Source organism: Haliotis rubra, unplaced genomic scaffold (genome assembly GCF_003918875.1).
Source record: "Haliotis rubra isolate DU_JTF1 unplaced genomic scaffold, ASM391887v1 Scf62, whole genome shotgun sequence".
Classification (NCBI taxonomy): domain Eukaryota; kingdom Metazoa; phylum Mollusca; class Gastropoda; order Lepetellida; family Haliotidae; genus Haliotis; species Haliotis rubra.
Genome location: NW_025767324.1, coordinates 1,360,586 through 1,384,926, shown reverse-complemented (window position 1 = coordinate 1,384,926; position 24,341 = coordinate 1,360,586). Strand labels below are relative to the sequence as shown.

Genomic DNA, 24,341 nt, shown 5'->3' with positions numbered 1-24,341 from the left:
GATGCAGACAGAGACATCGCAAGAGAGTGCAACAATTGAGCTAGATCACAATCTGGGATGCAAGTGTGTTGGTCAGGTTAAATGCTGTTATTGCGTAGTATGACCAAGGGACATAACTCAGCATGAGTGAGAGAGCACCACTTGGCAATATGCAAGGCAAATGAGAGGAGCCCAAATCAGGACCAGTTTGATCCCCATGGGGAAGTAAAGCTTCGAGTCTTAACACCAATCAACTTTTTAGTCACAAACATTTTCTTTCCTGATCGAAGGGTGAAAAGGGACCCAAGGAAGACTCAATGTGTCGTCTTTGTAACCCAATACTAATGTTTGTAGCAAGACAGTGATAAGAATCCCTTCACACAAATTGTCCAGTGTTTGTGGAAAGACTTCTTTAATACATTTCACAGTTCTGTCAAAGAAGTAGTTACAGAACAGACCGCCCCCGTGGTGTAGTGGTTAGAGCGTCCGCCCAGAGAGCGGAAGGTCGCGGGTTCGATCCCCGGCTGCGTCATACCAAAAGACGTTAAAATATGGTACTTGTTGGTCCCTGCCTGGCGCTCGGCATTAATGGGTACAACAAGGACTGGTTGGCTCGGAGTCTGTATAATGTGTCTGAGTGAGGTATCCATGCTTCACTGTGGCATGGTATCTCAGTGAGCTAGCACTATAAAACCAGCTTCAGTCTAGGCTAGTACAAGCAGCCGCACCTACATATACACACGCATGCACGTTGTCATATGAGCGAAATATTCTCAAGCAGGACGTTAAACCCAATTTCACCTCACCTCACCAGTTACAGAACATAAAACAGTTAAAAGCAGAGTTACTAGCCCACAAAATAATTCACTGGCTCGAAATTTGAATGTAGATATGGGTTCATCATTAAGCTGCTAATATGATGAACACTTTTGTCAGGCCATAATCTTGCATGATTTAAATGTATTATAACTTAACAAGTCGGAGAGAGTGCTATATTTACAAAATGACCCCCATGAAAAAAACTCTAGTCAGTCGGGCCAGTGGCTGTGCAGATTTACTGGCCCAACTGGATGTTCACAAGCCACGGGCTAGCGGACCAGTGGCTATTTCACACTCTGGGTGGCGGCAGGTTCCGCATCAGGGTTCGCTGGCAGCCAGGTGAGACATGTCAATCTGTTTGTAGTACAGATGTCAGCATGTTAATGATCAAATCTGGACCAGGTAAACATGTAGCATTATACACTGAGGCAGGGAGATCATGGTTGATTGTAGCACCATCATTCCTAACAAACAATGAACAAACTATGATTAGAACGGTTTCTATCTTCATTTTACTAACTGCACCAGCTAATTGTGAAGGCATGCAGAGTTACTCCCCTTTGACCTGCTCAAAGTGTCAAATTCAGCCCAGTGCTCCATTTGTATTTCTATCTCCCTTTATCACACACTTACAAATTTTACATATAATGGAACAAAATTCTGACCTGCAATTTACAGAATTTCCACTGGAAAATATTCAAGCAGATTTTCTGTTAATCATTCCTGAGGATCAAAATTTTTATTTCGAAATTAATATGTGGCCAGATATCAAGATTTTCAAATTAATAGCTTTCATTAGCATTACTAAAGAACCAAGTTTATATCCTATCCTACTAACATAATCAACTTCTTATATTTTAGACACATGAAAAAAGGATTATTCTCTTGGATGTTCACAAGAACAAGTAGGGTTGATCGTTCTATTTGGGAGCACACTATCTCAGTGAAAGACAGATTCTAGTACTTTTTATATTTTCAGTTGAGAGCCATCTGTGATTCAAACCCACATTCTCAGAGTCAGGTACCAGATCGCCACCACACAGCATCGGTGATGTAACCCGATCAGTCACTGCGGCCTCCATGTCTGACAAGTGGTAGTCTTGATCACATACTTTGTGTACACCCCTTTCAAATGTAATAGATCTTGCCCCCATGACTGGAAGCTATGAATACACAATGCCATTTAGAAAGTGGTCAAAGGTAACACATATGATTTGTGATTACACTTTCTCAGTAAAGAACAGATTCTAGTAGAGTCTGGTGAAACACCCCCACACACATGTATCGTGCCAGCATAGAAATAATTGGGTGAGTGAGTGAGTTTAGTTTTACGCCACACTCAGCAATATTACAACTATATGGTGGCGGTCTGTAAATAATCGAGTCGGGACCAGACAATCCACTTATCAATAGCATGAGCATTGATCTACGTAATTGTGATAGGATGACATGTGTCAACCAAGTCAGCGAGCCTGACCACCCGATCCTGTTAGTTGCCTCTTACGACAAGCATGGGTTACTGAAGGTGATTTAAATGTATTATAACTTAACAAGTCGGAGAGAGTGCTATATTTACAAAATGACCCCCATGAAAAAAACTCTAGTCAGTCGGGCCAGTGGCTGTGCAGATTTACTGGCCCAACTGGATGTTCACAAGCCACGGGCTAGCGGACCAGTGGCTATTTCACACTCTGGGTGGCGGCAGGTTCCGCATCAGGGTTCGCTGGCAGCCAGGTGAGACATGTCAATCTGTTTGTAGTACAGATGTCAGCATGTTAATGATCAAATCTGGACCAGGTAAACATGTAGCATTATACACTGAGGCAGGGAGATCATGGTTGATTGTAGCACCATCATTCCTAACAAACAATGAACAAACTATGATTAGAACGGTTTCTATCTTCATTTTACTAACTGCACCAGCTAATTGTGAAGGCATGCAGAGTTACTCCCCCTTTGACCTGCTCAAAGTGTCAAATTCAGCCCAGTGCTCCATTTGTATTTCTATCTCCCTTTATCACACACTTACAAATTTTACATATAATGGAACAAAATTCTGACCTGCAATTTACAGAATTTCCACTGGAAAATATTCAAGCAGATTTTCTGTTAATCATTCCTGAGGATCAAAATTTTTATTTCGAAATTAATATGTGGCCAGATATCAAGATTTTCAAATTAATAGCTTTCATTAGCATTACTAAAGAACCAAGTTTATATCCTATCCTACTAACATAATCAACTTCTTATATTTTAGACACATGAAAAAAGGATTATTCTCTTGGATGTTCACAAGAACAAGTAGGGTTGATCGTTCTATTTGGGAGCACACTATCTCAGTGAAAGACAGATTCTAGTACTTTTTATATTTTCAGTTGAGAGCCATCTGTGATTCAAACCCACATTCTCAGAGTCAGGTACCAGATCGCCACCACACAGCATCGGTGATGTAACCCGATCAGTCACTGCGGCCTCCATGTCTGACAAGTGGTAGTCTTGATCACATACTTTGTGTACACCCCTTTCAAATGTAATAGATCTTGCCCCCATGACTGGAAGCTATGAATACACAATGCCATTTAGAAAGTGGTCAAAGGTAACACATATGATTTGTGATTACACTTTCTCAGTAAAGAACAGATTCTAGTAGAGTCTGGTGAAACACCCCCACACACATGTATCGTGCCAGCATAGAAATAATTGGGTGAGTGAGTGAGTTTAGTTTTACGCCACACTCAGCAATATTACAACTATATGGTGGCGGTCTGTAAATAATCGAGTCGGGACCAGACAATCCACTGATCAATAGCATGAGCATTGATCTACGCAATTGTGATAGGATGACATGTGTCAACCAAGTCAGCGGGCCTGACCACCCGATCCTGTTAGTTGCCTCTTACGACAAGCATGGGTTACTGAAGGTCATCACAGGTCAGCCTTGCATTGTAATGAACATCGACAACCAACTGCACACTAGGCTGAAGGCTTCATTGTACAGCACATTCTAACCTCAGCATATACAGTCAAATCAGAATATTGACATATTAAAGTAAACTTTAAAACTGAAGACAAATGTTTTTAAAACAAGATTTATTCACGACAGAATTCATGCATTATGGCAATACGTGACGACAAATTTGGACACACTTGGATAAATATATATTGTCAAAGGCACATCCATTGTATGCAGATATATGCACGACAGTCAACAGTTACCTCCCTTTAATTAAACATTTCCGATATGTTGCCACAAACTGTTCAAGATCGCCTGGCATTTTTCAAATGTTCTCCAAAACTAATACAATCTGGTATGTGGTAAGATAATATACCTTTCTATCAGTAGGACCTACAAAATTCCATGTCCTCATGGTATTTTCAACATTTCCTCCCCAAAATTCAAGTCCATTTTGTTACATTTTCCCCATGCTGATTGGCTAAGCCATGTCACCTGTCCAAGCAAACACCATTCAGTAGTTTGTGTTCAGCTTCAGGAACCACAGTCAAATGTTTTAAATGTGTAGTGCATAGACCGGTCTGGTATTATGCTGCTTTTAGCAATATTCCATAGCGAGTGACATTAGAATGGGCTTCATACATTGTACACGTGGGGAACTGAACCTAGACCTGCAGCATGACAAAGGGAATGCTTTAACAAATAGACTACACCAATGCCACAGAGTTTGTGGGAGTTGTTGTTTTCTATCTCCAATGTTTGTCTTGTTTGTTAGCTGGTTCACCAGTCAGCAATATTCCATCCACAACAGCCTCCAAATAATCAAATCTTAATAAACAGTGGTTGATACAAGAGCAGCATCCCAAACACATGACCAGCCAAGTCAACCACCCAGTCCAATCGCCTGATATGGCAAGCATAGGTGTGGGGAGATATTCTTAAGTGCTTCTCACTTGCATATATTTCTAGCTGCTCATTAAAGAAAAACAATTTTGGCACAATATTCCAAAAATAAATTGAACCCATCCTGCCATTTGGGAGGAAAATAGTATGTAACATAAGATAATGATCTTCATCCTCACTTAAAAGAAAATGTATTTAACAGTACCTTATCGTGACGTTCGAAATAGCTGATGTATGAAAGTAAGATGTGACTTCACCCACACTATTTCAATAACCCATCCATACAAAGAGGTGGGAAGCCCACAGTGTTATTTAGTCTGCATCGTCACAGGCGGATCCGGAAAGGGAATCCCTTGTCCTGAAAGTTTGTTAAACGACCATTTCAGGTGAAGCCCACTACCATGGTTAAACTGCTGCCAGTCCAAGGATCATAATCTTGGCAATCCAAACAATCAGGAGATCCTGGTGCAGCCAAGGGACAGAGCTATTCTGCCAAGAAATATTTTGCATCTTAAACTAATCCGCCAACCACCAGCAAGACAGCACTAAATTTTTAAAAAGCATAATATATATATACAGTATACATCTGAGGTATCATTTATTGACATTCATTTTGTCGCAGCAAAAAACTATTTGAATTTTTACAAACCGAAAGCACTTACAAATTTATTTTCATATAACAGGCGTTCATGAAAGCATTCTTAGCATAACTCCCATCATTTATCAAAGACTTTGACAACTGTCATCATGCTGTGATCATCTAAGGGTCCTGGTAAATGAAACTACCAAACTCACCGGGAGCTAAGCATAACATTCCTACTTCAGTCACCGGAATCTCTACAGTAAATCTATGTTTAGAGACCATGACTATGCCATACATGAGTGTTGGGCTGAAAACTCAATCAAGTCTATCGTGACAAAATCTATACTTAACAACATTAAAACAATGCATAACTATTAATATATATACATATATTTTCACAAATGACAAAGCCAGATAAATTATATGTTCTTAAATTTCAAATCTGTAACACTGACTTTTCCTTGATTACAGAAAAATCAAAAAGAAGAAAAATATATTAATGATTTAAAAAACATTCACCAACAACAATTCAATAGTTCAGTAGTTAATTTGTGAAGGAACTATTGTGAAGAACTATTCTGGAGTTTTAAATCTTCTTTTGACTAGAAAACATAATATTTTCACTGATCTGAACATTTCTCCTTTTCTATTTTCCCACCCCCATTCAGCCAATTTTGTCTAAGGAATCTGTACTAAAAGAAAAAAATATATCTGGCCCAATAAATAAACATCAAGTTCTCAAGTGAAAATGAGAAATAGGCACAATTTCAAATCAACAAAACATGGCACAGCGTCATCAATTCTATCATAAAAATATTTCAACAATATGAATACTCATAACGTGTTCCATCAGTGCTATTGTCACTGCCAATGATGCTAACTTAACAACTGATACATAGACAACGTGGCAAGACATACCACACCCATCCAGATATTAATATCCTGAATGGGGCGGTGGAGTAGCCTCGTGGTTAACACGTTTGCTCGTCACGCCAAGGACCCGGGTTCAATTTCTGGTGTCCCCCCCGGTGATGTTGCTGGAATATTGCTAAAAGCAAGGTAAAACTATATTCACTCACTCACTCATATCCTGAACATTTCAATGAAGTCCGCCACTAGTGTTGGGAATCGGAAACCAAATCCACTATCGATTATCAGAGGACTTGTGGTGAACGATTATAATCGAAATATATACGTTTTTAATGTAATCACCAATTTTAAGGAGTTTTCCCCAGATTTTTTCTGATTAATGTTTTTCATAGCTAATACTGTCATGCAATGAAATGCACACATGCAAGAAAGACACTGGAAATAAAACAATAAAAGTGGTTAAAATTTTACAATGCACATAGCTTTATGCTGTTGAGCGCATGTTTGTTCGTGAATATTCGTCAAAATTAATGGTTAGTTTACTTTGTTCAAGTGTGTTATACTAAAACAACAAAATTCCAATTAATCGAAAATATGTCTTTTACAATCGATAATCTCTTTTAATCCTTCTTTCAATCGATTTTCGACTATTTTCGATCATCAGAACACCACTATCCACCACCTGAAGATTTCAATGAAATCCTTTATTCCCTCAACATACTGTGTAGTGGATAAGTCAGGGGCACTTCTTCATCTCTTTATCATTGAATTTATGTCCTCAAAGTAAACAATAACATTTAACATTATTCTGAAATATAGCCCCTTTACAAGTAAACAAACACCCAAATCTTCACCTGACATCAGTGAGGGAGTGAGTTTAGTTTTACGCCGCTTTTAGCAATATTCCAGCAATATCACGTCGGGGGAACACCAGAAATGGGCTTCACACATTTTACCCATGTGGGGAATCGAACTCAGGCCTTTGGCGTGTCAAGTGAACACTTTACCCCCACTGGGCTACCTCACCAACCCCATGACATCAAAGCATCACATATGCAAGATCTGTGCAGACGGTAACAGCAGCAAGAGTGAGAGGTTTTCTAGTAGGCTAGTCACTTGTGACCGTCTGCTATCCGGTGACCGTGTTATTATCAATCAGTTGGGGTCTGAAAGGACTGATACTTGTATATATCACCAATGGGAAGTCTTATCAACAATTATTGATATGAAAACTATGTCATCAAAATATTGTACATAAACTATAGAGATGAAATTAATTCATAATTTACACACACGATACACAAAGTTTTATTTATGTGCTGCTTCAAAAGCACGTTAATGGCACTGTGTTTATAGATAATCCATGCACAAATGTATCACCACTCACCAGTGATGTGATATATCTTGATTTCTTTTTTGCATTTTTGCATTTTTGCGATATTAGGTTAATGAAAATCGACCTCTGTGGAACCTCTGTTTATCTTGGAAGAAGCCTTCTGGAAAATTCCCCCGAGGACAAGCATCAACACAGAAAGGGGCATAACTCTGTATTTTTTATCCTTTGATATCAATACTTTCACCAGATGTATTAACTGAAAGATTCTTGGATCTAGTGAGACATGACACACGGGTTCAAAAATCCCATCACCCGACGCCCGGAACAAGTCAGTTTTCATTTCGGGCAATCAAATAATGGTATCTTACTTGTCCGTGGGCTACTAGATACTAGTTTCAAACTGCAAATATACTTGGATTTCATTAATTTTCATATCTGCTCAAAATGCAGCTATTAAATTTTGCAATGATAATTAAGTAGAGTTATCCTTCTTTGCTATTTATAACTTCTCGATAAATAGTCCAGTAAACATTAACATCAAATACCATGTTGATTTATTCTTTCATAATTACATCAACATAATTATGTCATAAAATCAGGGCAAGTGGAAAATTAGCCAGGACAAGTAACTTTCTTAAAGTGACTTGCCCTGTGGCAAGTGGCTTTAAAAAACAAATTTGAACCCCTGATGACATCATTGAGGCAGCTTGAGAAAGTGCAGGGATCATGATTGGATCGTGAATAAGTGAGTATGACGATAAAACATAAACCAGGTCACTCACCGCAGCAAACACACACTGACTAGTCAACTGTTGTGACAAGCCTGCGAACACTGGGAACCTATGCTGGCTAGGGGACCGTTCATTATTTATGGCTAGGGTGATGATGATTTTTATGGAGAAGCATGTACATTGTGAATGACACCCCAAGAACATTTATGTACAAAGTAAGTGACCCCCCTGCATGTCATGTACAAAATCAGTGACACCCCCCTAGTATATGTGTACAAAACTGATGACTCCACTACCTCCCCAGAACAAAATGGGTGCCCCCTTCCCTTCAAATCATCATCACCCCCCTAGCCATAAATTATTAATGGTCCCTAAAGGCTTTATGCTGTTTAAATTTTTAAATTTGAACATGAACACATACATCTGTTGTTTAACTTCAGCATCCTTGTTTATCACATCATATCTATTCGACAAAGCTTTGTCTTTGAACATATACAAAATATATACTTACATAAATATATAATTTTGTTACAAACAAGCAACTATATTTAAATTAAAAAGGAGCCCCATTGACTTTCAGAACCTGTAGTATATCTACACTTGCATCATCTAGTGTTTTAGCATTAAATAGCAGGGTGAAAGGGAAAATGGATCAGGACCGTGAGAACGTACAATCTGTTATAAATATCTGTAACCAATCACTGAGTCATCTTATTATCCTATTTTTAAGCCTGTTTAACTTACATGAAACAAAAATGTGAGCAATTTGAATGTGGTAGGTGTCAGGCATTATAAACATCTTCATGACAGCAAAGAAAATAGCAGGATTTTTACGCATTTAATTAATTGAAAATTTTAACTAAATTCCCTAATTCATACAAATTCACAAGAACATTTCCTGAACTACCTACATACTAATATTGGAGCAGAAATAGAATAGCACAGACAGCTGTTGGCAGTGATGAGAAGATGAATAAGACAGAAAATTTAAAAGCTTATAACATATTAATTCAAAATGTCTCAGTTAAAGTATCACAATTACTTTCGGACATGAATCAGGGAATTATCTATATTCCAAACGAAGCATCCTCGAATGACAAATTGAGATTTTAAAAAAAATAATTAATATTTGAAATGTATTTATTTGTCTTTCCTAATGTCAAAGGTAATAAACATGAATGTTTATTCAAAATTTGCATGTAAAGTAATAATGTAAGCAAGGCCTTATATTGGACTTGATATCGGTGTAGCTAATGCCAGCCTCATTCTGTTGGAAATATGAGATAAATATGGCGAGCAGACGTACTGGATAACGACATGTTTGGCTTGTCATTCTCGTCGACACATTTCCCAGATAATTATCACCTGCTTATTTTACAAACTAGATATACACATAAACAGCTCCAGTACTAATTTACAGGATCTGAAAGCAATTAAACAGAAGTCACAGGTCTGTATCTCCATCGAGACAGTTCTGGAAAACATGACATTGTCCCATTGCCAAATCAACATGAACACTAGCAATTTGTTGACAGAATCTTGAAGTAACATCCATCACAATCTTCTCACAAGGGAGCTCCCACACAAACAAAGCATCCTTTAGAATACAGTGTGTAAAGTCCAGGGAGCCATGTTGTTGATCTTCTGCTACATGGCTCCCACACCAAAACACTTACTCCAGGCAAACCCAGAATTTGAAAACAAGAGGGGTGCTTATGATTCTTAAGTCACAAAGTGACTTTGTCATGGGTAGGGTTAAAATGTAGGTATCAGAAACAACAGGTTGCACATCCCTTCACCTTCCCTTTGGATCTAAGTTTAGTCCCAAAGGTGTATTTCTGAAAGAGGAACACATTGTGTTTGGAGGAGCACTTTCGTTATCATGACTGTCCCACAAAACCATCATGCCAACCTGTCTCCCTTAGTTGGTACATGTCCCCTGTCTTCAATCTGAGGTGTCTAACAGCTTAGTGTTTAATCAAACATGTCCTGTTTCTTAAACTGAACGTCAGTTTGTGTCCGGAGGAACATCTCCCATTCCTCTAAAACTGAAGAGAAGCCTCAGTTTGCTTGAACAGCTCTTGTGCTCTCAAACCTTTTACGAGCTTTTGTTGGTCAATGTTTGGTGGAATCTCCCCTGCCTCAAACTGAAAAGCCTCACTGGTCAGTCAGTGATCACAATCTTTAAGGAGGCCATGCTTTACATTCTGGCTCACAGCCCAGGTCTAATTGTTGTCATATTGTCACACTGACACTGTCTCTGCCGGTTTATGGTATTTAACAAATACACTGATATCTGTCATAGAATCCGAGTTAGCACTCAAAGTGATGTTTGAATAGCTTGAATCATATTTCCAACAGTTGACAAATTGGCTCAATCCTAGTCCACAATGAGGGTGAGGTAATATCCATCTTGATGCCAGACCAAAACACAAGAGTCATCATTTGGGATATTGATTATCAACACTTTGTCAAGGGCTTGAGAATCAGCTCAGTGCTCGCTTTCATGTGTCGGTGAATTTGACTGGCTGATGGATTCAGAGAACAACTTAGGTTTCGGTTTAATTCGGTCTTCGGGGCCAGTAAGCATCCACAACAGATCCTTGTACTGACTTGGCCAAGTGTATTTGAGTGTCCTCTGTAGCCATGATGGAAGGTACTGCTCATCAGAGCTCTGGAACAGCACTGGGACGAACCTGGTGTTCTTGGCCTGGTCTCTGTACTCTTTAAGCATCTGTGAGTAAATGTAGCGGGTGTGGAGCTGGCTCTCGGGCATCATCCCATTCTTGCACTGTTCCTGCGCCTCAATCTCTGACTTATATTTAGCAGACGGACACACTAGGATGAAGTCAGACTGAAAAGAGATGAAGATGAATGTGAATGGAAGAGTTAACGTGATAATGTGAAGAAATCAATGAAATATTTGGCTGGAGGTTTGTTTGTTGTTGAATGCCTTACTGTGGAATATTCCAGATAATATAGACTTGATATCATCAGCAATCTTCCTCTCCATCTGGGAATGATGGCAGGCTATCAACAAAATCTGAGTGAGTGCGTTGGGTTTTACGCTGCTTTCAGCAATATTCAAGCAATATCACGGCGGGGGACACCATAAATTAGCTTCACACATTGTACTCATGTGGGGAATCCAACCCAGGCCTTTGGCATCATGAGCGAACAATTCAAACACTTGGCTACTCCACTGCCCCTCAACCAAGTCTGACAACCTAATAAATTTTGTCATCACATAGAACAAACATAAAGGTAGACTGTATATAGATTGATACAGTTTCAGAGAAGATGAAAACATAAAATGCTTCATTTCAAGCAGTAAGTGAGTTGGGTTTTACGCCGCTTTTAGCAACATTCCAGCAATATCACGGCGGGTAACACCAGAAATGGGCTTCACACGTTGTAGCTATGAAAGGAATAGAACCCAGGTCTTTTGACAAGCGAAAGCTTTACCCACAAGGCTATGTGGTTACTATCAAAGTAACAAATCAATCAGATTTAATAACCTCGAGACTACAGTATATGTCTTGATTTTAATAAATCCTAAAATTGAGACTACTAAGAGAGTATATGTCTTGATTTATACATCAGCAAATCCTAAAATTGATACATCAAAATAAATTAATTTAAGAGAAGTGACCCTCTGACCCGCCATTCAAAAAGAGTGAGTGAGTGAGTTTAATTTTTTTAAATAACCTCAAGACTACCGATTTTATGTCTTGATTTATACATCAGATTAAATAAAAACCTCAAGACTACTAGAGTATATATGTCTTGATTTATACATCAGCCAATCCTAAAACGGATAAAAATAAATTAATTTAAGAGAAGTGACCCTCTGACCCGTCATTCAAAGAGTGAGTGAGTGAGTTTAATTTTCGCGATTTTACGCCAGATTTTAGCAATATTCCAGCAATATACATCAGCACGGGGGACAATTAATTTAAGAAATGGGCTTCACACATTGTAGCCATGTGGGAATTAAACCTGCAGGGGGTCTCACACATTGCTGACGAATTAAACCTGGCTTTAACCACTAGGCTACCTCACCTCCCCCATCATTTAAAGAAAAAATACTAGCAGTGTTTGTCTTTCAGTCATTTGCTCAAAAACTGACTAAATCATTTTTTTCAAATAAAAATAATAAGAATTATTTTTAGAACATTAACCTTGTGGTTTGGGACAGCTGTCTTTTAACCCGTCAACAACAATGTGAAGTTTTTCTGACCTCATTAAACTTTTCATGGTACCAGTTGACCTTGTCGTGCTGATTGGGGAGTGTGGAGACGTAGCGGCTGTTGATGTCCACGCAGACTGAGAACCCATTCTTCACCATGCAGTTACACAGAGACAGAACATGGCAGAGGTGCGTCTTGTTGTCATTGGAGTATGTCACAAACACCTTGATATGACGGAAGGCTGGAAGGAATCAGGGAGATATGGTGATGACTAGATCATGTAGCTCACACTGTACTTTGAATATGGAATACATATCTACAAAGGATGTACTTGAATAAGGAATACATATCTGTAGGGGATGTACTTCAATAAGGAATACATATCTACAAGTGATGTACTTGAATAAGGAATACATATCTGTAGGGGATGTACTTCAATAAGGAATACATATCTGTAGGGGATGTACTTCAGTAAGGAATACATATCTACAAGTGATGTACTTCAATAAGGAATACATGTCTGTAGGGGATGTACTTCAATAAGGAATACTTATCTGTAAGGGATGTACTTCAATAAGGAATACTTATCTGTAGGGGATGTACTTCAATAAGGAATACATCTGTAGGGGATGTACTTCAATAAGGAATACATATCTGTAGGGGATGTACTTCAATAAGGAATGCATATCTGTAGGGGATGTACTTGAATAAGGAAAACATATCTGTAGGGGATGTACTTCAATAAGGAATACATATCTGTAGGGGATGTACTTCAATAAGCATCAAACACACCTACTCATTTCCATACCCTGACACTGTTCACACAGATCCAACTGTCATTCCTCGCAATCAGTGAGTCAAGTATTTTATGCCACTTCGAAAAACATTCCACTGACAATACAACAGACACACTTGAAATGGGATCCACATACTGCACTGATTCTCGAATTGAATCCATCCTTTGAAAACCTTTAGACACCTGACTCACTAGACGAAACTGACTTTTTCTATACCGAGACTTTGGACTACTAGCCTTGCATCATTTTCAGTCAATTTTAGTGTTATTTTCATCTGAGCTAATTAAACTGATCTACTAGCCCATACATGACTCTTTGCAGTTATTATTGACTATTATCAGCCGAAAGCTTACTCAACCAAACTTTAACTACACTTAGATTAGTGGCTGAGACAGTCTTTGGTAGCATTAACTAAGTGCCTAACAGTTCAGACCTCGTCTTCAGCAATTCCATGCTTGAAGCTAGAGGCTAATGGGATCGGGTGGTCAGGCTTGCTGACTTGTTGTTGACACATGTCAGATCCCCATTGAGTAGATTATTTACAGAACGGTGCCATATAGCTGGAATATTGCTGAGTGTGGCATTAAACAACTCCAACCAGAAGTGGCTCCCAGTCTAAGTAAACTTAGGCTCAGTATTATTCGTTACACTGCTATAGTGAGTCTAACAAAACCTTGTGGAAGGTCGCGTCAGGTAACCTTTGAGTGAACTATGACCGTCCAATCAAACGCGAAACAACCGAACAGATTTAACCAATCAGACAACAGCTACTATTTAGGGTTCAGCGGGACTTACAAAATGGATTTTCTCTTCCCTGTTCACCAACACTGATCTCCGAACAAATGAAAATTGCATAAAACACAGATATTTGCCCTGCAGTATATACGCTTTGTGGTTTCTGGTGACATGGTTATCATTAGCTAATATTTCAGCAAGGTGACATGCTTAAATACTGACAAAAGGCTATTTTCAGCGACTGTTTAATCACTGCTGTGGCGTGCCTCACTAGGAACCGATCGTACAGAAAAAAGCATTCGGAATCGTTCGGTACAAACTTTTTGGAGGTAAAAGTTCAAAAGGTATGTGCGACTTTTGAAATCAACTTTCGCGATTTGGTAAGCTGTTTTCGGATTGGTCACTTGAAAAGGTTATCTGACGCTACCTTCCACAAGGTTTTGTTAGTCTCAGTATAGCAGTGTAACGAATAATACTGAGCCTAAGTTTACTTAGACTGAATGGCTCCACATGTAGTTACCTTTCCTGAACTCGGCCGGTTTCATATCTACTGGCATGGAAGTGGACTTGGTGAGTGTGTTTGACTGGTTCAGCTGCTGTAGGTTACTGACCACAGTCCCTGTGGTGGGAGTCTTAACCCGGGGAAACGTCTTGGGCGTCTCTCTCACTCCATTCTTAGTCCGCGATTGCATTTTCTTCAGGTCTGTGAAGTTCTGATTATCATGACCACTACAGCTTGGAGCATCCATCTTCTCTTCTTTGAACTGTCGAGGCCTTCCCATCCGCTCATCTTCCACCTTCTGATCGGCAACAATCTTCTTGTATTCCTGATTTGGCTGGTAGCAAGGCGGTATTTTTGCCAACTGCTGCAGCTTGGAAATGGGTGGTGAGGACACCTTCCGCAAACCAGCATCATGCATCATTTGATGATTGTTCATGTTGACGAGGGTGCCTTTGATGATGTAAGGTCTGTTGGAGGACGACATAGGCTGTTTGGGGACCATATCCTGGCCATAATACCCCGGTCGCCCATGCCTTTCTCTGACGTGATTGTACGCAATGTAGTCGGCATTATGCCCTGAAGTTTCAACTTCTTCTTCACGAGCTACATCGATAGCAGTTGGCTGCCCCATGGACTGTGAATGAGTGAAAGATGACAACTGGTTATCTCCCCTCATGATGGTCTGCGGCAAAGGTGCGGGATCCTCCCGACGATGATTGTCTTCCTCCATGTCGATATCATCGACTGATATCATTTCCCCTGGTCCTGCAGGATCCTCATGGACCATCATGCTCTCCTGGCAGCCATTGTGCTGGGGTGGGGTGTATTCACCGCTGAAGTAAGGATGACCCTGCACACCACGCTGCATGATATAGGGTATGCTTCCGTTCTGACTAGGGTAGCCATTACACAAGTGGGGCCGCGGCTCGGGGATGGAGTTGTGTCTGCAGGGTGGAGATGGGTGGACGTGGCAGGCAGTGGTTGGGCAATACGGCATGGAGTTCACCATGGCCGGGTATGAATACACATAAGGTGGACAGTTTGATGACCAGCTGTAGGTGACTTCTTCAGGGGTGCGAGGAGACGGTCGAATAGTATTCTTTTCATTTTTATACATTTCTTCAGCCTCTGAAAAATAAAATATGATAGTGTAATCACTATTCATCATGGTTGTATGTCCTAGCTAAAATTATTCATCTTAGGTAGGTTTGTGTCCAACAACCTCTGTTATCAATTTATCTGTTATCAATAATTGTCCCAATCACCTTGTATTCGTGATCCACAAAATATGTCTAACTTGGATGAGTTAAGCATTGACTCCTGTGCAGAGTAATCTCATGTGAATATTACATTTGTAACTATAAGAATCAATAATTGTTGCAATCACCTCATATTAATCATCACTACAGGCCTTGTTCCAAGCCTCCCCTCCAGTAACCCTTCCACAACCACCTTCATCCTCAACACACAGCCCAACCCAAACCACTCACTCAGAAGACAGATCCGGGCTCATGTCCAGTAACCCTTCCACAACCATCTTCATCCTCAACACACATCCCAACCCAAACCACTCACTCAGAAGACAGATCCGGGCTCATGTCCAGTAACCCTTCCACAACCACCTTCATCCTCAACACACAGCCCAACCCAAACCACTGACTCAGAAGACAGATCTCATGTCCAGTAACCCTTCACCACATTCATCCCACACACAGCCCAACCCAAACCACTGACTCAGAAGACAGATCCAGGCTCATGTCCAGTAACCCTTCCACAACCACCTTCATCCTCAACACACAGCCCAACCCAAACCACTCACTCAGAAGACAGATCCAGGTTCATGTCCAGTAACCCTTCCACAACCACCTTCATCCTCAACACACAGCCCAACCCAAACCACTCACTCAGAAGACAGATCCAGGCTCATGTCCAGTAACCCTTCCACAACCACCTTCATCCTCAACACACAGCCCAACCCAAACCACTCACTCAGAAGACAGATCCAGGTTCATGTCCAGTAACCCTTCCACAACCACCTTCATCCTCAACACACAGCCCAACCCAAACCACTCACTCAGAAGACAGATCCAGGCTCATGTCCAGTAACCCTTCCACAACCACCTTCATCCTCAACACACAGCCCAACCCAAACCACTGACTCAGAAGACAGATCCAGGTTCATGTCCAGTAACCCTTCCACAACCACCTTCATCCTCAACACACAGCCTAACCCAAACCACTCACTCAGAAGACAGATCCAGGCTCATGTCCAGTAACCCTTCCACAACCACCTTCATCCTCAACACACAGCCCAACCCAAACCACTGACTCAGAAGACAGATCCAGGCTCATGTCCAGTAACCCTTCCACACATCCCCAGCACACTGTACAGCCCAAAGTACCTTCATCCCCAACACACGGCCCAAAGCACCTTCATCCCCAGCACACAGCCCAAAGCACCTTCAGCCCCAGCACACAGCCCAAAGCACCTTCAGCCCCAGCACACAGCCCAAAGCACCTACCCTGCATGTGATTGTTCAGCACCACCAGAGCATCAGGTCTTGAAATCTCCTCCAGCGCCGCCTTAAACTTCTCCACCGTGGCCGACTCCTTCTTCACATACTCTCCCAGCAGCAGCAGCGTGCATGGCTTGTCTTGACGGCGAGACTCAAGGAACTGAAACAAATATCATATATAACTGGTTTATATTCACCAGTGAACTGGCAAGCAGTACCATTGTTAGGGACCGCAATTTTGTACACAAAAATATAGAGAGAATACTAAACAATGTCCCGTGTAATACCATATTTATGAAACAAGTGAATGATTTTGTATCTAACGAGCGAAAGCGACTTAGATACTAATACCATTCACGAGTTTCATAAATATGTTATTGCACGGGACATCATTTAGTATTTTATTTATTACTCATCCAACATTAGCAAAATAATATCGAGCAAAGTACTTCTTTCCTAAGAATTCGAAGGAGTGTGATGACTCTCAGCTTTCCGCGAGTCAAGCAAGATCTAATACTATTGTGACAGAGGTATTAGCATTGTGACGTCATAACTGTAAACCACTTTGACGTCATACGTATGGCATCACACGATGTTATTACACAATGTTTAATAACTTTGTAAAATTATTAAACAGTGATATCTTCAACGGGTGAGTAATAAAAAAAATTATGCTTAAAAATTATGGGAAGGGGGAAGGGTCATTGATTTTGTACATGATATGCAATTTTAGGAGAAGCAATTCATTGATACTCTCCATGTCGGCAATATAACACTAGCGACAGACCAATAGCAATAGCCGTTTGAGTCAGTGATATATTACCCAGGGCTCCAGATAAAGGCCGTATCAGCGTATGTATGGCTAAAATGTAGGCACGATACGACAGGAAATAATTTAGGAAACGTAGCAGCTACACACCACAGCAATAGTGTAAGGTCTTAGAATCATTTACAGACATATTTATCTGAAAAAAGTATTTTTGTTATTGTATATTGACCTGTTTACACAAGACTAGCAATGTTGTGGTGCATATATGAAACGAAACATACAATTACTGATACGCCATTAAAGTCCATTCAGTACTCTAAATGTACTCTTAAGTTTTTCCAGTACTCCTATATTTAAAAAATAAGGAGTACGTACTCCTGATGTTGAAAAATTATCTGGAGCCCTGTATTACCCTGTCAAAGACAGCATCATAAGACCCATAAAAAGCTCAGGCCTAGAAATGGTCTTCAGCATGACAAGCAATTTACCAAATTTACCAATTTATCATTGAATCCCAATTGATTAGATCTATGTTCATGATACTGGAATATCTGGTCTGGTCTTAATCATTTACAGTTGGAGTGAGTGAGTTTAGTTTTACGCCGCTTTTAGCAATATTCCAGCAATATCATGTCAGGGGACACAAGAAATGAGCTTCACACATTGTACCCATGTGGGGAATCAAACCCAGGCCTTTGGAGTGACGAGCAAATGCTTTAACCACTAGGCCACAGCCCCTGTACCTCAATAAAGAATCTAGCAGTGATAGAAGCCCAAATGATTCGTAGCAAGAAAGTTTCTTTAAAGTTACGTTATTCATTTGTTACTTAACATCTGCTAAATTTTGGTACATTGTAATATTTCATATTTGTAAAACTTGGAATCTATGAACTGAAACAAGCTGTGACTTGAACATCATCTGGTATCATTACATCACACAAGGACTGAAAATATGTAATGACACGTTCCCATAAAATGTGCATTTTTATCCTCAGTTTGATATATTCAGTGTTGTCTGCACAACAATGATTGAAAAGTATGAACATCATTTCTCATTCAGATCAACAACTTCGGGAACTTTAACACAAATTTCCTCATAAGGTTACGATACAAGGTTTTCCTCATATCCTCATTATGGAGATCTGCAAGGAGGAAAAACACTGTATGCATGAGTTTTATCGCTTCCCCCGTCCTTTCCAGGAAAAGAGATGGATGGATGTGCGGACGGCCAGACAGACAGATAGACAGACAAAATTTACTGTAATCGTAGTTATTTTTGCATGGGATTATTTTCGCGCTTTAAGTCCAAAAAGATCGTGTGCCAATAATTATACCAAGCGAAATATTCATGGTCAAGTCATGACAAATATTCAAGTAGGAACAACATGCAATTTGTTTATTCTCTCAGACAACAACATCAAAACAATATATAAATAAATAGAGGCACATATACTAGTGATAGCTATGACAATCAGCAAATTATATATCATGAATTATATATATACCACGAATTGAAACAAAGACATGAAATGCAGCCAATGAATGAATGAATCCAGTGACCATGTGAACAACACGTGTTTATAAACAACAAACACTACTTTATGATTTCTATGTTTAATTATCATAAGTACTAGATACACTCTTCCTTAATTCGTTGTCAGTTGATCTCACATATGTGACAGGTGTTGTCATGTTGACACAAGTATAATCCCACCTCTCTCTCTCTGATTGTTTTAGTAAACACGACTCAATTATGGCAGCTAGCTTTGATCATTGCATGTCTATCGGTTGTGAAAACTTTGTGATGGATACCATCACTCAGGTGTTTGAATTGCACGAAAAAACAACTGTGCTAACATGTCTTTTGTGAACTTTCCGCGAAAATTGCACCCCGTGGAAATATATACGATTACAGTATTCGACAGGCCCCATGTTATGTCAAGCATGACTTTAATACTATCATGATCTCAAAATTCGACTTTCCTAGTTAAGCAATGTCAGGTTGCAAGTAGTAACAAACAAATCATACAAATCAGTTTTCCTTCATCTTCACAACTTCGAAAATGCCTCTCAAAGAAAAAAAATAAATCAAAAACTGCCAGGCTTGATTGCTGACTTATTTATGCAGAACACTAACCTCACCTTATATTATATTATATTTTGTAGCAGTAAATGTAGCATACAAAGGTAATGAAGTTTAAAAGGAAAAAACCCTGACATTAAATACTACTCCGTCATGAATAATGTTTGTGTTTCCATGATACATGTAAGGGCTGTAGGGTAGCCTAGTGGTTAAAGCTTTCGCTCGTCACGCTGAACACACGGGTTCCATTCCCCACATGGGTACCATTATTCCCTTCCAACAGAGGTTACTTGTCATATCTTCCTACGAACCTGTTCTAATACGGACATATTTCCCGGTTCTCATAAATCCCCTAGCGGCAAAAAATTGTAAGACAAATTATCTCCTTTCTTTCTATCCAATCAGAACACGTTTTACATCGACTTAGATCCAACTTATGGGGATCCACAAATATGGGGCCACAAATATCCCTCCTTTGCCGGGGGACTTGTGTTGATGTGACACACAAGGCATTTAATGGCTAGCTTGTCCGTTGTCAAGGAGAGGCGATGGAGACACCATTGATCCACCATTACATGACTGAGTTCTGTCTAGAAGAAACGTTTGCGCATCGCACAGGGGAAGAGGTTCTAGTTTTCCCGAAGCATACGGAAATTACTGAGGCCTTGCGAATGATCACTTTTGAAACAACATCGCTGATTGCACAACTAAATCTCATTGCAACCAATCACGAATCCTGAACACTCGCACCATGAAAGGGCCGTATTAGAACAGAGGTTCATAGGAAGATATGACAAGTAACCTCTGTGGGAAGAGAATGGGGTATCATGTGTGGAGCCCATTTCTGGTGTCCCCTGCTGTGATCTTGCTGAAATATTGCTAAAAGCGGCGTAAAACCAAACTCAGTCACTATTGGGGCGACAACAAATCTACTATGAAGTGAACTGATACTTATCACAAATATTGGGTAATGAATGCTGTTGATGTTTGTTCATTTTATTCAGTAAAACAATAAACTAATCACACATTGTACCCATGTGGGGAATCAAACCCGGGTCATCGGTGTGATGAGTGAACGATTTAACCACTAGGCTACCCCACCGCCCATCACCCTATAAATACTATTGATTCTTGTAACATGTCGAATGTATATAGGAATATACATGGCATAACTGAATATCCCTGACAAAATATGAGTAGTATATAAACTAAGGTACTAAATAATAAGGGTAGGCTAGTACATCTAAATGTTTAGTGACAGTCAACCCCTGATACAAAGTACGAAATCATCTCTCTCCAATATTCCAGCAATATCACAGCAGGGGAGACCAGAAATAGGCTTCACACATTGTACCCATGTGGGGAATCGAAGCTGGGTGTCCCTCACAACAGCTGGTATCTATAAATTCTCACCATTTATGTGTATCACATGTGAGTGCCTTAATTGGAACTGATTGGCCTCCCCTAGATACATAACACAACGTGAGTTAGTGAGTTTAGCTTTACGCCGCACTCAGCAATATTCAAACTATATGGCGGTGGTCTGTAAATAATCGAGTCTGGACAAGACAATCCAGTGCTCAAAAGCATGAGCATCGATCTGCGTAATTGAGAACCGATGTCATGTGTCAACCAAGTCAGCGAGCCTGACCATCCGATCCCGTTAGTCGCCTCTTACGACAAGCATGGGTAATTGAAGGCCAATATTCTAACCCGGACCTTCACGGGTCCACAACGTTATAACAGAGGAAGATTATCATATTTTCTTCACTAACACCATCCAAATCCTACACTTTCACACAGTAGCCTACTGTAGAGCTTGTATACATAAGGCTTGACACGACAAGGATGAATAGAGTACAATGTTGGTAGACGAGATGGCATTCTACGTCAGCATCGCTATTGTAAGATATGTAAATCAAATCAAGTGGAGGATGAATTTCATTTTCTTTCTAAATGTCCACTGTATAAAGAATTGCGTGTTAAATACTTTGAAAATATACCTATATACATTAATGAAGATGTCATGATCTAAAATCTTCTAAAATGGTAATCCAACTCATTTACTGTCCCTCTCAAATTATGTTAAAGATGCCTTGATTTTGCGCAGTTCATTCGTTTGAGTGATAAATGAATATCACATGTTAACTTTGTACATGGGACGAAGGCCTTTCTACTGAATAAAAGATTGACTGAATGTTTATACAGTAAAACTGTTCAAATAATGTATCATACATCGCCCATTTTGTGTAAAACTCAATAAGCTTGTTAATACGAAGAACATATGTAGTAGTAAAGTATATTCACTGCATCAAAACAGTTGCATTAGAATTGACAAGATGAAGCTGGATTAAAGTTGAATAAAAGCTGAATAACATCTCACAACCAATAGCAGAATGTGGGACCTTGTTAAAACTTATTCAGAATGAAGTATACCCTTCTTCATAAAATACATCAAATTAAATGTCAAATCAATACATCAAGTTCAATTTGTCTTTAGTCAGCTGAAGTTTTAACTAAATTAATATTCAAACAACTTACGTCATCAACATCTTCGTAGAATAGTTCATCCTCATTAAACTGAAGCTCAAAGAACTCATCTAAAACATCCATATTTTGTTTGTTGGAGAGTCAACAAACACCACAGACCAACTCAAAGCAGCAATGACATCTGCATCCAACAGTGGACAGTCACTGCCCTTCCCACAAGTCATCCAAACCAGTATGTCACCGACCCACACAAAGAAAACACTCTCAGCTCAAAGAACAGAAAAAATCAAAGGATAAGAAAATATCATAAATCAATTACAAGAGCAATTAGATTAACTATAGCCCTCTTCAACTAAATAACTCCCCCAAGCCAACTGTATCAGTCAGTGACGGAGGTGTTATCTCCCCTTGGGCTGAACTCTCCACTAAGAAGGTGAAAATTTAGCCTTGGGGAAGAGGTCATAAGATCCATTCGAGTGTGACCATCACTAAATACCTGCAGGGTGTATCTTGAGTTGTTTTAATTAACAGCTTATCAATTATGTGTGCAATCCTACAGTGACATAGGCAGTTTTTGTCTGAGAATTAGGAAATTACTCTACTGTGTAGACACACATCCTAGCAAATCTGTCTTTGATGAACTTATTTTTACAAGATTTTTATTATCGGTATGACTGCTGACTTGAAAAAACATCAGTCTGACCTCTACCTGCTGGGTAATTGTATGTAAATTGTAATACTGGGTCAGCTGGAAAGTTCACCCAGCTGACTAGCTAGTCTGTCTAGTGTTTCTGACAGATATGACACGTGTCAACCATGGTTCAAACACAGTTACATCATTTATCTTGTACAACACCAATCTCAATTGGGGAAAATGTTTCAGACACGTTCAAGAATTCATTCATTTTCTTGGAACATCCCACAAAATCAAAAGGCCCAAACGTAAAAAGTCAAGAATTCATTCATTTTCTTGGAACATCCCACAAAATCAAAAGTAAATATGATAAAAGTGAAAGTAATTTTGTTAATACATGTATATTGATAAAACAAAAATCAGTAGAAATTCTTATGATTTGCACTTCACTGATCAATCATTCTTCCAGCAGAGGACACAATAACCCACTTGGTACGACTAACCGGGTACACCGGATGCTGGCTATTAATAAACACCATAGACGGAGTGAGTGAGTTTAGCTGTTACGCCACTTTTAGCAACATTCCAGCAAGAACACGGCATGGTACACCAAAAAAGGGCTTCACACATTGTACCCATTGTCGGGAATCGAACCCGGGTCTTTGGTGTGACGAACAAACACTTTAAGCCCCACCGCCTCTATATAAATCATTGGGATCAATCAGTTATCGATAAATATCAGAGATATAACTTTGAGCAAATGTGCAAAAAGCTCCAAAATGAAACAGCACATTTCACATCACTGGTAAATGGTGAGACATTTATGCAAGAACTATCATGTGCACATTCAATACTTAACAAAAGTTGCTTTCCATCTTCGGCAATTCACCAGAAGATGTCTGCTTAGCTTTATACTAAAACTTTAACATTGACACAACATTCATATCGATAATCATCAATATGTCTTCATCATTGATGGCAATTCAGATTATTAACCTTTTAATCTAGTTTAAAGTTAAAAGACCTGTGAAGATCCAGGTTAGAATTGGTCTTAAGTAACCCATGCTTGTCGTAAGAGGCAACCAATGGGATCGGGTGGTCAGACTCGCTAACTTGGTTGACACATATCATCATATCCCAATTGCATAGATCGATGCTCATGCTGTTGATCACTGGATTGTCTGGTCCAGACTCGACTATTTACAGGCCGCCGCCATGTAACAGGAATATTGTTGAGTGCGGCGTATAACTAAACTCACTCACTCAATCACAATAATGAAAGACGTTAACGCCCTTTCCTTATAGATGTATGTGTTCTAAAAGTAAAATAGCAAGAATCATTCTGTATCACACGCAGGAGATTTGGTTATGCCAGTTGTGTGAAGAGTCAAAAGCTACATAGGTTTCCTTAACATTTCTAAACAGTGAAGGACAGTAATTGCAAAATTTCA

The 24,341-nt window shown here is 39.6% G+C and overlaps 1 protein-coding gene across 2 annotated transcripts in view; it reads right to left on the bottom strand.

Moving 5' to 3' along the window:
• Positions 1 to 8,598: 8,598 nt before the first annotated feature.
• Positions 8,599 to 24,341, bottom strand: part of LOC124256169 — a 33,663-nt gene continuing 17,920 nt past the window's right edge. For both annotated transcript variants that reach the window (XM_046690126.1, XM_046690127.1), the window contains 4 exons: positions 16,921 to 17,074; positions 14,417 to 15,526; positions 12,415 to 12,605; positions 8,599 to 11,028 (listed from right to left, as the gene is read on the bottom strand). In XM_046690126.1, coding sequence (XP_046546082.1) covers positions 10,666 to 11,028; positions 12,415 to 12,605; positions 14,417 to 15,526; positions 16,921 to 17,074 — 1,818 coding nt within the window. In that variant the 3' untranslated portion in view covers positions 8,599 to 10,665. The remainder of the gene's footprint in view (positions 11,029 to 12,414; positions 12,606 to 14,416; positions 15,527 to 16,920; positions 17,075 to 24,341) is intronic.